Genomic DNA, 16809 nt, shown 5'->3' with positions numbered 1-16809 from the left:
ATAATGTTCCCAAAGATCACCCTCTGGTCCTTCACTCCACTCCTCTCCATCCAGTGAGATCTTGAACTGTTAAAGAGCTACAAAGCTAAAGCAGAGATTTCAAATCCACAGCCAGGATTCAGACTTTACCCACTGCAATGTTTTACACACACAGAAAGGGTTACTGTTACCATTAAAGAACTCAAACTGTTATGGCAAAGCAGAAATTATTTAAACAACTTTGCCTACAAGGACTGATCCTCCCTCGGTATTAAAACCCCAATATACACAAAAAAGAAAGGAAAACCTCTTAGTGTTAAACATTGGAGAAAGATCTTAGAAATAATGGACTCTAAAATAGTTTACAAGAATCTGAAATAATGCCTGTGCTAAGATAACACAGAAATCAAACTATTTGAAAAAAAAAAAAAAAGAAAAGTCAATGTTAAATATTAATGTTTTGGTTCTCTCCAAGGCAGGACAAATTGCAGGGGGAAGAAAACATTGAAAAGCAAAGGTTGTTTTTTTGGTTTTTTTTTTTTTTAATTTTACCAAATTTTTGCTCTGGACCATATTCTATTTAAGAAATTGCATGAGAAGCAAATTGCTCCAAAGCTGAGTTGAACCTCACCCAAGGTTAAGTGAACACCAAACACAGACCACTTCCTTTGGTTCTTGGTATAAAAACAAAATATCACCAAAATATGCAGCAACAAAGGATGCTGCCACGGCAGCTCGTCCGAGCAGCTCCATGGCTGATGTCTGCAGTGTTCCAAGCCTGGGTAAATAAACTTTAAAGGATCTTGAGAGGAAAAAGTTCTTTCCATCCTCTTTTTTTTCATTATCCGACACTACGAGTTGAGTTGTATAAAAGATTTCACTGTGGCACATACAAAAGCAGCGGCACACCAGCGAGCACTTCATTAATTAAAAGCCAGAAAAGGAAGTTTGCTAAACGAAGCAAATGTTCTTATCACTCCTATCTATATTCATTAAAACTGACAGGAAACCAAATATCACCATCTGTCTACTTGCAATAAAGACACTAAAAACAGCTCCGGGGTAGAAGAATAATATAAAGTATAAAACTGCAGTTTTTCAAGTTTCAGTTTTAAATGGACAAGAGAGAAACTGATGTCAGACGAGGGAGAATGAAGGATGACAAGGAGCTGGTACATGAGACTGAAAAAAGAAATTACATGCTTTAGAATATAAATTGAAGCCCCTTTCAAATCTCAGAAAACAAACAATAAGCTAAAGTTTGCACTGTCTTTTTCATTCAGGTCAATGGGTCTGGAAAAAGCCAAGGGTTGCAACGGCAGCTCATTTGCCTACTTACAAATAACTGCTACCAAAAACAGTCAGAAAATTGTATTATGCAACATAAGCTGCAAATTTTTAATGGTCAAGCAAGTCCCAGGAAACACTTGTGTTTTATTATGTCTTGATACACCCTCTTCAGATTTACAAGAGATCATTCTTTTAATTATTCCTATATTTGGATTTTGCTTTTAAATCAGAAACCTGATATAAAATTGAGTAAGATTTGATAAAAGGAAAAAGATGGCAGAGGTACTAACTTAGCTATGAAAAGAAATACCAGGCTGGGCTCACACCAGCAGTGGCAGAGGTCAGCTGAAGGTCACTGATTTAAGGTATTTTCCAGCATTTGTACAATTCCTACCTTCTAGTAATCACCTTTTTTTTTTTTTTTTTTTGCACTGCAGGGGAGAGGAAAGAAAAAACAAATAGATGGTAATAAGATATTTAATGACAGAAATGAAAATAAACTACTGCTCACACTCTCAAGAGCACAACTCCCTGTCGTTAATTCTGCACTATTCCCCAGCTGCATTTTGCATAGCAATGAAAAGCACTTCCAGTTCCTCTCAATGCTGCATAAAATATTAGCGCCACAGTCACAGTTTTAAGACTAAATAAGGTTAAAGTAATTTAAGCCTGAGATAAACAGAAAAAAGAAAGAAAATTCATTGTTAAAAGTCTCCCAGCCCCCTGTGATGTTGAGGTACAGGAGCACATATGGTGCAGAGCAGATCCCTGGGACCTACAGGAAGCACAAATGGGGTCAGGAGAGGAGGAGCAAGGGAGTTCAAGACTAAATTGAAGCCTTGTTGATTTTTATTATTAAGTTCTTCCAGGACAGTACTTTTATTTTGTTTATTTTCTGTCCTAAGAACAGTAATTCATACCTCGAAAAAGGCTCTCATTAATATTCTATGAGAATGCTTTTTTAGCCTCAATACAATTACAGCAGAGCAATTATTATTCTTCTGTTAATACTTTAACAATACTAACAGAACTATTAACAGCTCAGCATAATGAGGCATTTGTGAAACAGAACTGTAAGGCTACTTCTGTTTGTAAAGAAACCACAACAGAATTACACAAGTTAAATGAAATCTGAGTGTAAATAAGTCACTGTAAACTGATGTGCAAATGTGCCATCAATTCCTCCCTGATTCTGAGGAATCTCTCAATCCTGTAAGGATATAGGAAAACCAAACATTTTTAAGTGAAGGCTGAAATTCAAGAGTAAATTCTTTTTTATGTTCAGTATATAACGGAGACATCTCTTTGTGCATGCCAATGAAATCATTGGGACGCTTAGAAAGGATTTGGTAGGCACACCTGGAGGTATGTAACAGAAGAGAAAATACAAAACTATCCATAAAAAATTCCTGAGTGTGCTGTAAAAATGCATCCAGGCTGATGTTGGAGAATGTTTGTTTATTCTAAGGTGGTTATACAGCATCTAAAACACAAGAAACATTGCTGCAATGGGAGGGAAAAGCCAGTGTTGACATGTTACCTTTATAAACCTTTTATTAAAAGCTGCATAGTAAGGGCAACAAGCATAACCCAGATTATTAGATTTTGGAAAATTTTATTTTATATATGCCTTGTTAGAGCTCCTATTTTCCTTCTGAGAGTAGTAACTGTGGAAGTTGCATTTAAAATTATTTGCTAACAGAAAGCAAATGAATACTCAGGTTCTTCAGGAGCATGGATAATCAATGGAAAAGGTGAAATTCTCTGGCAAAAAGAGAAAGCACAATTCACTCCTGTGGTTCTCCTGTCCACAGCTACAACAGTAACAGGGTGCAAATCAAAGCATCTTCCACAGCAGATATTGGAGAAAACCAGCCCCAGACTCCAGACTCCTTGGATTTGAGAATGCCAGGCTGGGAAAAGCTTTTTCAGTTCATGGGAACTGAGAAAAGATCCATTTCCTACAATCCTTTTAAAAAGGTAAATGAAGCTAAATCATGAAACACACTCTTAGTGCAGGAACAACTCCATCAGAATGGGAATGGGAGGGACCATTTTCCTTTAATTATGGGAAACTCTGTTCTAATATCATAGACACACAATACTTCCAGTATTATTAATTTATTTAATTAATTAATTTCATTATTTAATTAATTATGAAAATATCAACTTATTAAAGACCAGTATGGGTTTTATTTAATCTTGTACCCACCTTGTTTATGAGCTGATGAATCTCCTTTTCCTGGTCTGTACCCACAGATGAAGCTGTCCCTTCTGTAAGGCACCACCAGCACCCCTTTTGGTGGCTGTACCAACTCCCCTTCTTGCTCACAGGATTATGCAAACTGTGTTTAAATTCAGGATGGGTTCTGCCCTTTTGTACTCAAATGCATCCTCTTCCCTTCATCCTGCTACATACAATAAACCCTGGATTTGTCAGGTTTGATCCTAGCTTGCAGCATGACTTATTTTGGTGAGCACTTTGCTTTAACACCTCCTCGCCCACTGCAACACCTCCTGGATATTATTCTTGAATTTGCTTTAGATAGTCAATAACAGTTTTCCACACACCTTTGTAAAAGCTTCCCTTAAAAATCTACTTTTAAGTGACTGTTCCAGTGACTATCCCAGTCACAACGCCCTCATGTCTTTTATTTTAGGTACAGCACCATCACCTCTGCACAGCAGTGATGTAAGTAAGGCTTGTCACGCTTTTGCTCTCGAGCATTAAAAAACCTGACCCAAAACCAAGTCCATCCTAAGTGTACCTTTTAATCCACACAGAGCCAAAATAATTTATTATTATTTACATTGCTTTAATAGCTGTTTTGAGTTGCTATTTAGATGGTCTTAGTAGTAATGACTGCAGCAAGCTGGAACAGGTTCACAGCACTAAAAATAAAACCTGGGTGTCTTGAAGCCTGGGAAAAATACAGGAATGTTCCAAGGGTGTCAGTACAAACCTGCAAAACAAATTTTCTACAGAGACAACATTTCTTATTCATCAATTTGAATGGATAGATATTTGGAGACAGAGAATAATTCAGTTTCTACAGGCTTCTTGGACACTCCCATCATCATGCTCCCCTTTCCCATGTGTTTCTTCTCCCACACTTAATTTGTCTGCCCTCTACTGTCTTGCCTTGAACCAGGCTCAGGCCAACTATTTCTCCCTGTCCTAGTTTTGCCTTTCTCTCCCCCATGCCCAAATGATGTGATCCAGGTGATGACTGAGCCCCCCAGGGCAAGGTCATTGTAAGCTCCACTGCAGGAGGGTCACCTCTTGGGTAACAAGCCACCTTTTTTTGCCATTTCTTTACTCTATGCAGTAATTATAGTCCCTTTTTCCCCTTTTCCCAGCCTATCCCATTATTTCTCTCTCTTTTACATACTATCCATTATTTTTCAGGGTTTTTTCCTTTTTTATCATCCTATCACTACCAGAGTCTTTAAGAGAAAGCTGAGGCTGTTAAGTGTCTCACACCTGTCATTTCAGCATTATGATTAGAAAGCAGATTCTGAAAATCCTGATGCCACCATAAAACTGGCAAACTAAGAAACCTCACCTTAGATTCCATCACTTTATCACTGTTCTTGTATGCTTCCCTAGATACCTGCTGATCACCATCAGAGACAGGATATTGAACTGTAAGTGCTTGCTCTGAATGAGAACAGCTGTTCTTACAGATTTATTGCTAAAACAACATGGGTTCTGCCAGACCTAAGAAAATCAGCAAGAAATAAAGTTACAGACTCTTGTATTTTGCCACAAGTAACTTTGGTATTGGAAATTCCCTTTCCTTGTCCCTGTTTGTTAGACTGTTATGCAAAGAGAGTTAATTCTGGTAAAGATTAACACATATGTAAAGTACCCAGATGATTTCTTTGATTGTGATAGGAAACACTTAGATATGAAATTCAGCACAAAATACTTTCCAGCTTCTGAGAAATATGAGTGAAACTACTTTGAACATGATTAAGTTAAGAGCATCATCCTTATTAACATAAGAAAGAAAAACGATTTGTTGGAAAACACTCACCGTTTGAGGTACTCCATACTGTTTTCCAATGTTATTTTCCCAGAGACACCAAGAATGGTTTGGTTTTGTGGTTTGGGTGGGGTGGGGGAGAAGGTTGCTGATGTTTTGAGAAAACCTACCAAAGCTTGCTTTGTTTGCTTGCTGATCCTCAGCTACAGCAGTAAGTGGCTGCTGGCAGCCCTAACTTCAAAAACCAGCTGCAGGACAAACTGTCATGATTTCAACCATTCAATCTAAAATTAAAAACTTTTTTTAAAAAATGTATCAAACAAAGAAACAAACTTTAAAAATATTCCAAACAAACCGCAGAAGGTTTCCTCAATGGCAAAGTCTCAAGCCCAGTTGGCCAAACCCTTCCAACCACGTACCCACCCTTGGGTTTCAGATCCAAGTTAAACTCCACTCCCCACCAGCCTTATCTTGCCAAATTCAGAGCAGAAGGAAAACATGCAGAGGACTCCAGCACAGGGAGAGCATGGACACACACAGCAGCACTCCCAGGGGCCTGCTCTGCAGTTGCATTTTATTAAGGAATGCACACACTTCAGTGCTCCAGTCTGGAATATTCAGGGGCTCCAGCACATGAACAGTAACTCAACAACCCCATTTCCTTGTCTGTATCATAAAATAAACACAGTCTCCGAGATGGACTCTATGGATTTATGGCCTTTCAAAAGAATTTAGTAATTGGAGGGGGAAAAAATAAAACTCCAAGTAAAGTGAACAGTTCAAAATGTGCAGTAAATAGTTTTGAAAGCGATGTTCTCATCTGGGAGTATTGCAGCAGATGTTTATCATGAGCTACTGCAACAGTTAATCCAACTCCCAGCCAGATTACCTCTTTGCCTTTGGAAACCAGCCTTTTTTCCATGGGCAACTTACAGAAAACAAGGGGATGTGCCAGAACTGACAGCAAGCAGTTAACTGAATGAAGCAGGAGGGGAAAAAAATCCATAAAGCTCAACCAAATAAACTGATATCTGGCCCAAAAGACTTAGATGAACAGGTGTATGTGTGGGTGGGATTGGAAGGAAAAAAAATAAAGAAAAACATTTAAACAAAGCCTCCATTGACATTCTGGTCACTTAAGTGGGTACACACAAAACAAGCCAAACAACATTTTTGAACAAATCAGCAAATAATGGATTTCTTTCCTCTTTTTTTTTTTTTGAGAGGGTAGGAAATATGATTATTGAATTTGGATTTCAAAATTATTGTGGTGCCAGTAAGCCACAGTAACAACTCAGAGGTAGTTCTATTCTAAGATATTCTAAGGAAGAATGAAATAAAGGAAGGTAGGAAACTACATATGCAATCTGGTATTTACTACTCAAAGATACAAATGCAAATCACAATTTAAAGCATCATTATTTAAAGCTGAAATTACCATTTCATAACAAATATAAATCCAATCCCTGCTTACAACATTTCCTAAAGGCAAGTGTAGGGCTAGTGAGTCCATGCCCAGAGCATGGACTTATTTCTGCTCCTGACTTCACAGGCATTTAATTCTGAAAAAACCTTCAGCATACATGGATCCTGTGAAAAGAGTGAGCAGTCCATCCCCTCTGACCATCAAAAGAGATCAAGCCAGAGAGGCAGGTGCACCATGTTCTCAGTGCACTCACCTGAGCATCCCCTGTGGCTCCCCCACCCGTGGGACCACACTCACCCTGGCTGCCCCAGGATCCCTGGAAAAGTGCTGGGAGCCAGAGGCAGTTTTTGAGGATTTACAGCCTTGCACAGCTTACAAGGCTACCTGCAACTTTCACCTGCAGCCCACACCTTCCCCTTTGTATTCTCAGCTGTGCTAACACAAGAATAAGAGTCACAAATTCTGGAAACTTCTGGTCTAAACTTCCTTCCTTACTGAAGAAAATCTCAGCTAGTTGGTTGGTTGGGGTTTTTTAAACAGAGAGAAAAACAAATGCCAATCTGTCAAGTGTAAGAAAGATGTAAAGAGATTTTGTTCCTCTAATTGCTCAGCAGAACAATAAATGAATAAAGAGCTCTAGGAAGTCCTTTCCACTCGGCAGTATTTCTGCTGGTAATGCAAAACAATTTTTCTTGGTACTCCTCTTAATCAACAAAAACAACGGCAACGTTACCAGTCCTTTCATATTTGATGAAGGGATTGATGTTATTTATCCAAGAAAGTCTTTATAAATATTCCTTCCCTTCTAAAAAGATCAGTGACCGCAGAGCCATGTCCCTGCAGTACCTCCACTCAGCCCTTGGCCCCTTACAGGCCATTGGAACAGCCACCCATTGGTGTGTTCACTAAAAACAACCATTTGCAGCTTGTCTTTTTAAGGTTTTTTTTTCTTCCATATATCAAAAGTCGTAAGTGTCAAGGGAAAGTTTTTGTTTTCTAAATTTTTAGTATTCCAGAGAAATATATTGACATTGCATTCCGCAAATCTTGCCAAAAATGTCTTTTGTGTTCACAGCTTCAATGTTGATGATAAATTTTAAACACTAACAGTACAAAGTATGATTTAAATCAGAGCCTAAATCATAAATGTAAAAGTAATTTAAGCTAGTGAACTGGAAACCTTAATTTAAATAATCTCATTTTGCCACTATAGTTTTCCTAAAGACCTATTTGCTTTCAATGGTTGTTAGTTCTCATTGAGAAGGTAAATAAACTACATGTATCTATTTAAATTATTATGAAGCCTAATATATTCTACATCTTTTATTTTTACATTTTATTAAGTAGACAATTCACTAGGCAATTATTTTTTAACTATGATTCCTAAGTGCTTCAAAAATATTTAGTGAGTCCTAAAGCACCTCTTATAATGATGATTATCCCCATTTTATAGAAGGATAACCCAAAGAAGAGATAATTAACTAGTCTGGGCTCTTTCCTTCACCACATTAAACTAGCTCTAAGGTAACATGATTGATCTCCACTATAACAGCAACCTGTTACACATAATTTTTCACTCTGACCAAGCAATTGTAATAATTTGTAATTATTGATTAAGAGATCAATTAGAAGCAAATACTCAGTAGCAGCAGCAGCAGAAGGCTGAACTAAATATCTGTACAAGAATAAGGAGGTTTTGCTGGATGGTTTCACCAAGATATGACACTTGGAACTATTTTTACTTCATCTCCTAAAATGTGGATGCAAAGGTAGCACACGGCACATTCTGCTGCTGTCTTCACAACACCACAGCTTGCTTGATGAGTGACCTCAATTATTTTGCCCTGAATGACAGCAAAAATAGCATTGAGCACTGAGATCTCTTACACAGCCCAAGAGAACACACCAGACTTTTCAAGTTGTACAACCTCTAGTTTGAGTACTCAGTTCTTAATATGGTGCCTCAAAATTTGCAGGATGTTGTGCCAACAGCACTTAGGGTCAATGTTTCACAACAATTTCTGTGTACTGAATATTACCCATCCTGCTGTGCCAGGCTGAGACCTTCCATTTGCACACTTTCTTTCCTGAGGGATAGCAGCAACCTGGAATGGTTTCTAGTCAATATGGGCCATGTATGAAAAGTGGGAGAAGTGCTACAGAATTATTTTTCCAATGCTGTTTTTCTCGTCATTGTGCCCTAAGTTGGTCCATGACAGGAACTGCATCTTTCCAAAAGCACATCCTGATGTCTCCTACCAAGCCAGCCCTTACCAAGCAGGTGCATCAGTGATCCTGAAGCTACTCTACCCTCCTGTGAACTTGCCTTTCCTAGGATGCACACAAAAATTTTAGCACGTAGGCATTAATGACCATTTCTGAGCTTAGCCAGCAGTGGCGAAATGCACCCTCCATCCCACGGTGCAGGAAAATAAAACAGTAAAAGACACAGTGGTCTATGAAGAGACAGATTTGATAGGAGTGACCACATAAAATGCCAGCTCTTCCCTTCTGGTAAGGGAGTGACCACTACAGGGATGTAGAGCAGAAGGCTCTCGAGGAGACAACGCATTGCTTCGTCAGCTGGATGCTCCATCTCACTGCAAGTCCTCATCTACAGTTTCAGGATAGAGAGTGCTGTTCCTTCCAAAATCAATTCCAATACTGTGTGCCAGACCCCAAACCACACCCCACTGACAGGCCCCACACACACAGAGTTTTTTGCCTGCACACAAGCCCAGGAACCAGGAGGATGAACAGGGAGGGCAGGTCAGGGACCTACCAAGCCAGGCCCCCGCTGAAGCGAAAGCGAAAGGCTGCGCTGGCACCAGCAGCAGCGTTTCCTGCCCAAGCTTCCCAGGGAGATGCAGCCAGTGAAGAAGCCCCACACTGCCCTGGTTTCCTGCCCAGCAGGCAGGCTCCAGCCCATCCTGCCCTGCCACCAGGCTCCAGACAGGATGCTGCTGCTGCTGTGGGAAGCGAGCGAGCTCCGATGGGAGCGCTGGTCCCGGAAGGCAGATGTTGTGTAAATTCATATTTCATCAAAACAGTTAATTGTGACAAGAGGGCTATAAAATTCCTTGTACTGCTAAATTATTTCTCCACTTAGAGCAACTCTACTACCAGTAAATGTTACACATTGCACTTTATACCCAACTGGCAGCACTCAGTGATAACATTACAGCTCTGTTAAATAACAGATATAAAAATCACAGATCTTTAAAAAGTACAAATTAATTTTTCTCCCGTCATTCAACATAACCATTTACAAACAAACATGCCATGCAATTGTCATTAAAAGTTTTCCAATCTAGCGCTGCATGTGTTTAAATATGAAAATTATACTTCTGAAATAAACATTGCTGCTATCAGGGAAAAGTGCTACCATAAGTCACATTGCTATAAGACAGAAACTGCCACCATGAAGACTCAATAATCCCTCACATTTCACCAAGGGAAAGTTCTCTCTCCATCCATCAGGGTCATAGTAAAAGGAAAAAAGCAAACAAAAACCAGCTACAAAACAACTAGGCAGCACCTGCTAAAACTTGGATTGTTTCAGACCCACAAGTAGGTAAAACAAGAAATTCAGAGACTGCTTTGTAATGAATGAATGGTTTATCCATATTATTGGTGCCAAACCTCCAGGAATCTATGTTTAGCAAATTCATACAATTAGGAAAAAATATAACCCCCAAGAAACAACTAACAGGGTTTCACTTTCTCTAATCTGACCTTTTATTAATTTATTAAGAGTTTATTATCTATTCATCCTTGGAAAATACATTTTTTAGTAACATGTATCTCCTTTAGATATTAAGTCTACACTTAGCAACATCTAGAGTAAGAAACAACAAGGTTTTCTGCAGCTCCATGGGGTCACAAGATCTCTACCTGGTACCAAAAAAGCAACCCAGTACTGTGCCAAAGGGAAAGGAAAGCCTTCATCTGCTCCCCCTCACCTGCCTGGGTGAGAAAACAGGCAGGAGGCGTGGAGGGTAATTCAGTTCTGCAGTGCTCACATCATCTTTCACATTTCTGTTACCACCACAAGCAGGCAACGCCTGCCAGCCTGGCTGCAGTTTGTTTACACAGTATTAGAAACCAGAATTTGCTACTTAGGCTAAAAAAGCCTCACTAGGTATCAAACAGACCTAGACCTTATTTTGTCTGTTTTCTCAGGATGTTCTGAAAGAAGTTTATATAATGCATGAAAATTATGCATGCCATTATGTAACAAAATCAAAGTGCCATAAAATGTACACATGAGTAGTTCTACTTTCAAACAGCAGTAGCTGAACTGTTTCTGGCTTCATTTTAAAAGTACAGATTGCTTGTAAACAGCATTTATTTAATCCTAATAAGTACAATTTATATATAACTCTCTGACCTTGTCACCTACTCAAGTAATCACAATCACCTCATTATAACACACTGATAAATTCAAGTTAAACTCCCTGGGTGTCGCTCATTTCAGACGATTTGGGTAGGTGATCAAAGAACTACAGGTGCACAGATTTTCCCTGGGAGATGACAAATCACCAGAGGTGCAACAGGTGCCATTCCCATTCATTATCATTTTCCCCAAAAGGATGCCCCTGTCACAGTCAGGATGTTTGTGCACCCATGGGTGCTCAGGCAGGAGGTGAGGACGCACAAGCCTGGGGCAGTGCAGCTCCTCTGGCCACTTCCCACACCTCAGAGGAGCTGGGGCTGCTCTTTGGTAGGGCCAGGCTGAAATTCTTCCATCACTCCATGTAAAAAGCTGTATTGATTCTCACAGCTTCAGGCTAGCAACATAAAAAATTAAGTTTTTAGGCCTAGCAACAGAGCTGGCCCCACAAGCATCCTTCTGCCTCTGCAATGCACAGCAAGGGGTTAATCACACATGCAGGTGTAAATCACACTAACTACACAGACAAAACCATTGATTTTAACCCAAATTCTATAAAAGGCACCTTAAAGGTTCAGTAGCAATTTTATTTGAAAGAACCATTCAAGCACTGATTGCTGAATGGCCATAATCAATTATTTCTATCCAAAATCTGCACTTTTCACACATCACAGAAATGGTTGTACAAATATACTACAGCTTCCAGTACCATCTCCAGCTGGGGATGCTCAGAGAGTATTTAAATTCCCAGCTAACTACTAGATGGCACAAAAATCACAGAACCCAGTCCTAACTGCAGCCTTATGCAGAGAAAAATGCCACAGAGAAAAAAAGTTGCAAAATCTGTCAGCAGATTTCTCTGTTTGAAGACATATCTCCGTCAGAAATAACTTTTGCCACGAAAACTACCAGGAAACTCAGAACTTAAAAACGTGGATGTGGTTTTCATAAGACGTTAAATATACAGAAGAAATATAATAAATACAGCTGATTGTAAAACAGATCACGAAAAAGAAAGGAGATATGTTGCAAAATAACAGAGCTAAATTCGTCCGTGAAACGTATAAGAGATTTACAAGGCAAGATAAAAATGGGGAATTTAAGTTCATATTTGTTATTTTAAACTCAAACCAAAGTATGTTCAGATAACCGCACCTAACCACATCGATTTCCAATTAACCGAAGGGGAGGTACTGAATACTTGGCAAATCCGCAGAAATAACTTATGGGAAGAATCCCGGCTTTTCCTCTGGGATGTGGCAACACCCCCCAGCCGATTCCCATTTACTTTCCGCAATTCCGCACACGCAAACCTCGATTTCCCAACCGGGGGCACCGCAGCGCCAACTCCGCGCTCGCCAAGTTCGCGGCAGCGCAGCGCCGGGACGGGCGGCGGGGCCCCCGCACCGGACCCGGGGCACCCGGGAGAGAACGGGGAGAACGCAGCCGGGCCGGGATCCATCCCGTCCCCTCCGGGGAAAACTCTCCCGCTGCCCCCGGCAGGCACAAAGAGCCGCATCCCCCGAGCAGCGGGCGGGATGCGGCCGGCACTGCCCCCGGCGCTGCGTTGGCGCAGCCCCCGCCCAGCGGCCGCCGGGGGGTGCGGTGCAAAAATAATTATTGGAAAAAAAAAAATAGAAAAAAGAAAGAAAGAAAGAAAGAATCAACCATCGTGGCTCAGGACGGTGCGCAGGGATAGGGCAGCGCGCCGGGTACCGAGCGAACAAGCGTCCATCCATGCATCCACCCACCCGTGCCGCCCTCGCTCCGCGCATCGCCCTCACGCCCACCTTGCATCCCGCCCGCCGCCGGCTCCACACCGGAATCCACCGCCGCCGCCGCCGCCGCTGCTGAAAATACGGGGCAGGCGGGCGGACCAATGGGGGCGGAGAGCGCCGCGCCCGCAGCCAATGGCGGCCGCCCGCCGCCGGCGCCCGGCCAATCAGAGCGCAGCTCATTAGGCGGCGGCGGCCGGGAGCGGCGGGGGTGGGGAGCGGCTCTGGGCGCTCCTCGCCCGCCCCCCGCGATTAATTCTTTTCCTCCCTTTTTCCTCTGGTTTTTCCCTCCCCACCCCGCCTTGTTTTTCCCCACCCTTTTTTTTCCCTTGTTTTTCTTTCTTATTTCTCTCCTCTCTCTCGCTCCCCTCTTTTAACTTCCCTTTGCCCTTCTTATTTTAGGCAGGGCCTTTTCCCGGATTTTTTTATGTACTCCCCCCACTGTACATTAATTATAGACACCAAAAAACTTGGGGAGCCCCCAGGGAACTTGTTCTGCTCTGTGTGGAAGGATGCTCTTGCCTAAATCACGACCGATGGCTGGGAAGCACCAGAGAGTGATATTTCATGGAACCCAAAAAGAGGAGGGGATAGAAGCCACTAGAACTAGTCCAGCCAAAATCCGAGCTGGTTTTGGCATGGCACACAAGCTCTGTGCACGCCTTCTGCAAGCTCTCAAGATGCAGAACCAGCCTTTAAAAATAACAAAATGAAACCAGCAGATGTTTCAACCACACAGCTCCACTCCAGCATGCAAAGCTGTTTCATCTGTATCACCACTGTAAAATTCTTAGCAAAGTTTCTTATTCAAGTCAAACAATTGTGGGTATAAATACCTGCTTTGCTAAAATATAGGGAATAAACAGCTCTTTTTAAAAAAAATCAAATCCATTAACATTCGTTCTTGAAAATAAACTTTTCAATCAACAAAACTCATGACTGCTTTATATTACAGCAGAAAACAATCTGCTGTAGAACAGGGGGATAAAAATGACTCAAATTTTCTTCTGTTTTTCCAGTCTGGTGACCCCAATAATTTCTAAGTTCAGAGCGAACTAAAACAGTGACAAAGCCTGCACCTCCCATTTCTGATGCTCCTTCTTCCTCACCCCCAGCATTTAAAATCACTAAATTGTATTTGCTCAAAGCCCTTGCCTGAGCAGGCCATGTTGTGATTTTATTCACAGAGTTTGGCTAATACAGGATAACACACGCTGGGAAGTGATAAACCCGATACCAACCCAAGTTTGATAATAATTTACAGGAGAAAGCTTTTCTTTTGCAGATCAAGAGAGGCTTTTTCCTAAGGTGCCCCAAGAGCCAAGAACACTGTGTGGCTGTGAACTGCTGACAGGCAACCAATAACTGTGACAAATTATACATTCATGGCATCTGCAACAATCGATAAACTGACTCACCAAATTAATAAAATATAGATCACAAAGCATACATTTTTATTAAAGAATAACTTCATGATAACCAAGTAATGTGGATGCTTCCAAGCATAAGATTAAATTACATGCTGAGCAAATCTGGCATTTTGTGATAAACTAGGAAAATAGTCTTTGCAACAGCAACTGAGGAAGAACATTGCTGACATAGTCTATAAACATGTTTTATAAAGCACAACCGAAAGTAACCAAAAAAAAAAAACCAAAAACCAAAACAAAACCAACCAAAACCCATAGTGAAGTGGCAGCTCAAGAATTCACTACCATATTCACAGTAATTACTTTCTAGACTTCTCCTTGTTTTGTAATTTATTCCTTCAAATACAATGCTGATTTTGGTGTTAAAAGTAATAATCCCAGATTACCTACATAGTATTTACACCAAATTAGTTCCTTAACTAGCCAGACTTCAGCAGTCACTACTGGAGAATACAAAGCTTTTTAGCACATTTAGGATGACAGCAAATATACTTAAATACACAAAACAACTGTCTGACCTGATAGACTGACCCTGCTGGTCATAATTTCATGCCTGCTGAATAACTCTTAAGTTTAAAGAACTTGCTTGAACATAGGAACACAATGAATCCTGCTGAATTTGAAGGTCTTATGTTTTACACATGATAAAGTTTTCCTGCATGGATATTTTCCCCCACTGAGGAATGCAGTAAGCAGAGATTTCCCAGCCTTCTGTTGGAGAAGTTCTTCCTCTCTCAGGGAGGAAGATGGAGCATCTCTTATGGCAAAGGCTTCACTAGTGGGAAGAACAATCTTAGGCACATCCTCAGTGTCCACTGACTGTGTTGGGTTATTCCTACATAGCTCTGAACCATGTCCTAAATGAAGAATTTAAAATACTGAGATCATGTTCATTAAAGTTTACAATTATTACTTCCTGAAACTCCTTAGTACTTGGTCTCTCCAGGCTAACTGTGCCATACCAGCGGCATTAGAAGATTGTCCTAAATTAGTTTTAATCTACAATGCCAGATAAAGTGGTGCTTTCAGAGTGTCTTCACATGATTGATGTCTTGTCAGATCTTGCAAATATTTATTTTATAGCAAAATATCCAGCATTTCCTAGAAGCAGACTTTCATGAGTATTTTACATCCATAATGTTCAGCCACTTCCTCAACTCCCACAGATTTCCAAGCTAAACACATGAGATGTGCTGTTTCCCATCCTTCTTTCTAGCTAATAAATAATGGAATCTTAATTCTGAACTGCTGTCATGAAACAAAGCTCAAATAGAGCCTAAGTGATACAAAAACAATATTTGTTTATACTGGATCCGTTATTAACTTAATTCTTTCTTAAACAAATGGCATTTAATAATGCATTAAACACATAAACAGGAACATATTCGAAGTTATAATCCCATCAGCTCCTTCTCATGACATTCATCCTCTCAAAGGCAATATCCACATTTCAATCTAATCATTTGTTGAACATTGTTAAGTTAATAAACAGACATGGTTCCTTAAAAACAGCTTACTACTTAAATAAGCTGCTGCCTTCCCTGGCTGTGGCAATCTAGATCAGCTAAAAAAAAAAGAAATCTATTCTCTGGCATATTATTAGCAACCAGAAATTTATTATGTTATTTTCTTTCAAAATTAAGTATATTTAGAAAACATACCTACATATCCCCACTTACAGACAGCCATTATATAAATATTTCACAAGCGTTCTGCATGGTGATCATTTCATTTACTAAGAAAATACCCACATTACTGTGAATCCTTTCAGTCCCCAAAACGTGCCTACAGATAGCAGCAGTGCATATTTTAGAGAAGCAGCAAACAGGACCAGCTTCAGGATTACACCCACCACCCTCCACATAAGATGAAGCGAGAGCATTTTCTCTTGCCATAAATTACCATTCCCTTCTATCAGCAATTATTTAACTTTCAAAAATAGCTGCAACGAGACAAATTATGAGCTATAATTACCCAAATTTATCGCTGATATTAAGAGTGCACACATGCAGATATGTATACCTAATCTGCTCTAAAATGTGTAATATTAAGTATTATAATCACATATAGCAGGGCATCTTTATCTGATGACCCAGATGACATTTCTATGCTAAACATCTGTGAGCCATTCTAGTGGCCAGCAATGCCCATTATTACTGTTTTATCTGGTGCCAGTCACTCAATCCTGGAATATTTTCTTCTAGCACATCTTCCTCCTTCCCAGATGAGTGCAGGGACCTAAGTCCACAGGAGTCAAAGGGACCACAAGCTTCCAGGGGAAAAAAATATACCTATATGTACCTATCTATATATCACTGAGGGCAACACAGAAGTCAGGCCACAAGTCCATACTCTGGAATTATCTAAAGGCTGGAAATATTAGAAATACCATACAGAGTTGGCCTGGCTTTGCTTTCTGTTTCATACAGGACCTTGGGCTAGAGGGCACTTTATGGTCTGACCCAGTTCAATAATCATTTCATTAAGTACTTCAAGACTAAATTGCATCATTCTTTTCTTGGAAACT

General features: G+C 40.4%; 1 protein-coding gene across 4 annotated transcripts in view; it reads right to left on the bottom strand.

The window, feature by feature from the left end:
* Positions 1 to 16809, bottom strand: part of CTBP1 (C-terminal binding protein 1) — a 182988-nt gene that overhangs the window by 137881 nt on the left and 28298 nt on the right. The window contains exon 1 of one of the 4 annotated variants that reach the window (XM_054514567.1): positions 12868 to 12952. The exons of 2 other annotated variants lie outside the window; for them this stretch is intronic. In XM_054514567.1, coding sequence (XP_054370542.1) covers positions 12868 to 12874 — 7 coding nt within the window. In that variant the 5' untranslated portion in view covers positions 12875 to 12952. Of the gene's footprint in view, positions 1 to 3481; positions 3648 to 12867; positions 12953 to 16809 lie in introns of those variants that run through there. One more of the 4 variants, XM_036381733.2, reaches the window with a different exon arrangement.

The sequence above is a fragment of the Molothrus ater genome, chromosome 4 (genome assembly GCF_012460135.2).
Source record: "Molothrus ater isolate BHLD 08-10-18 breed brown headed cowbird chromosome 4, BPBGC_Mater_1.1, whole genome shotgun sequence".
NCBI classification, from domain to species: domain Eukaryota; kingdom Metazoa; phylum Chordata; class Aves; order Passeriformes; family Icteridae; genus Molothrus; species Molothrus ater.
This window is presented reverse-complemented; position numbering and strand designations above follow the sequence as displayed.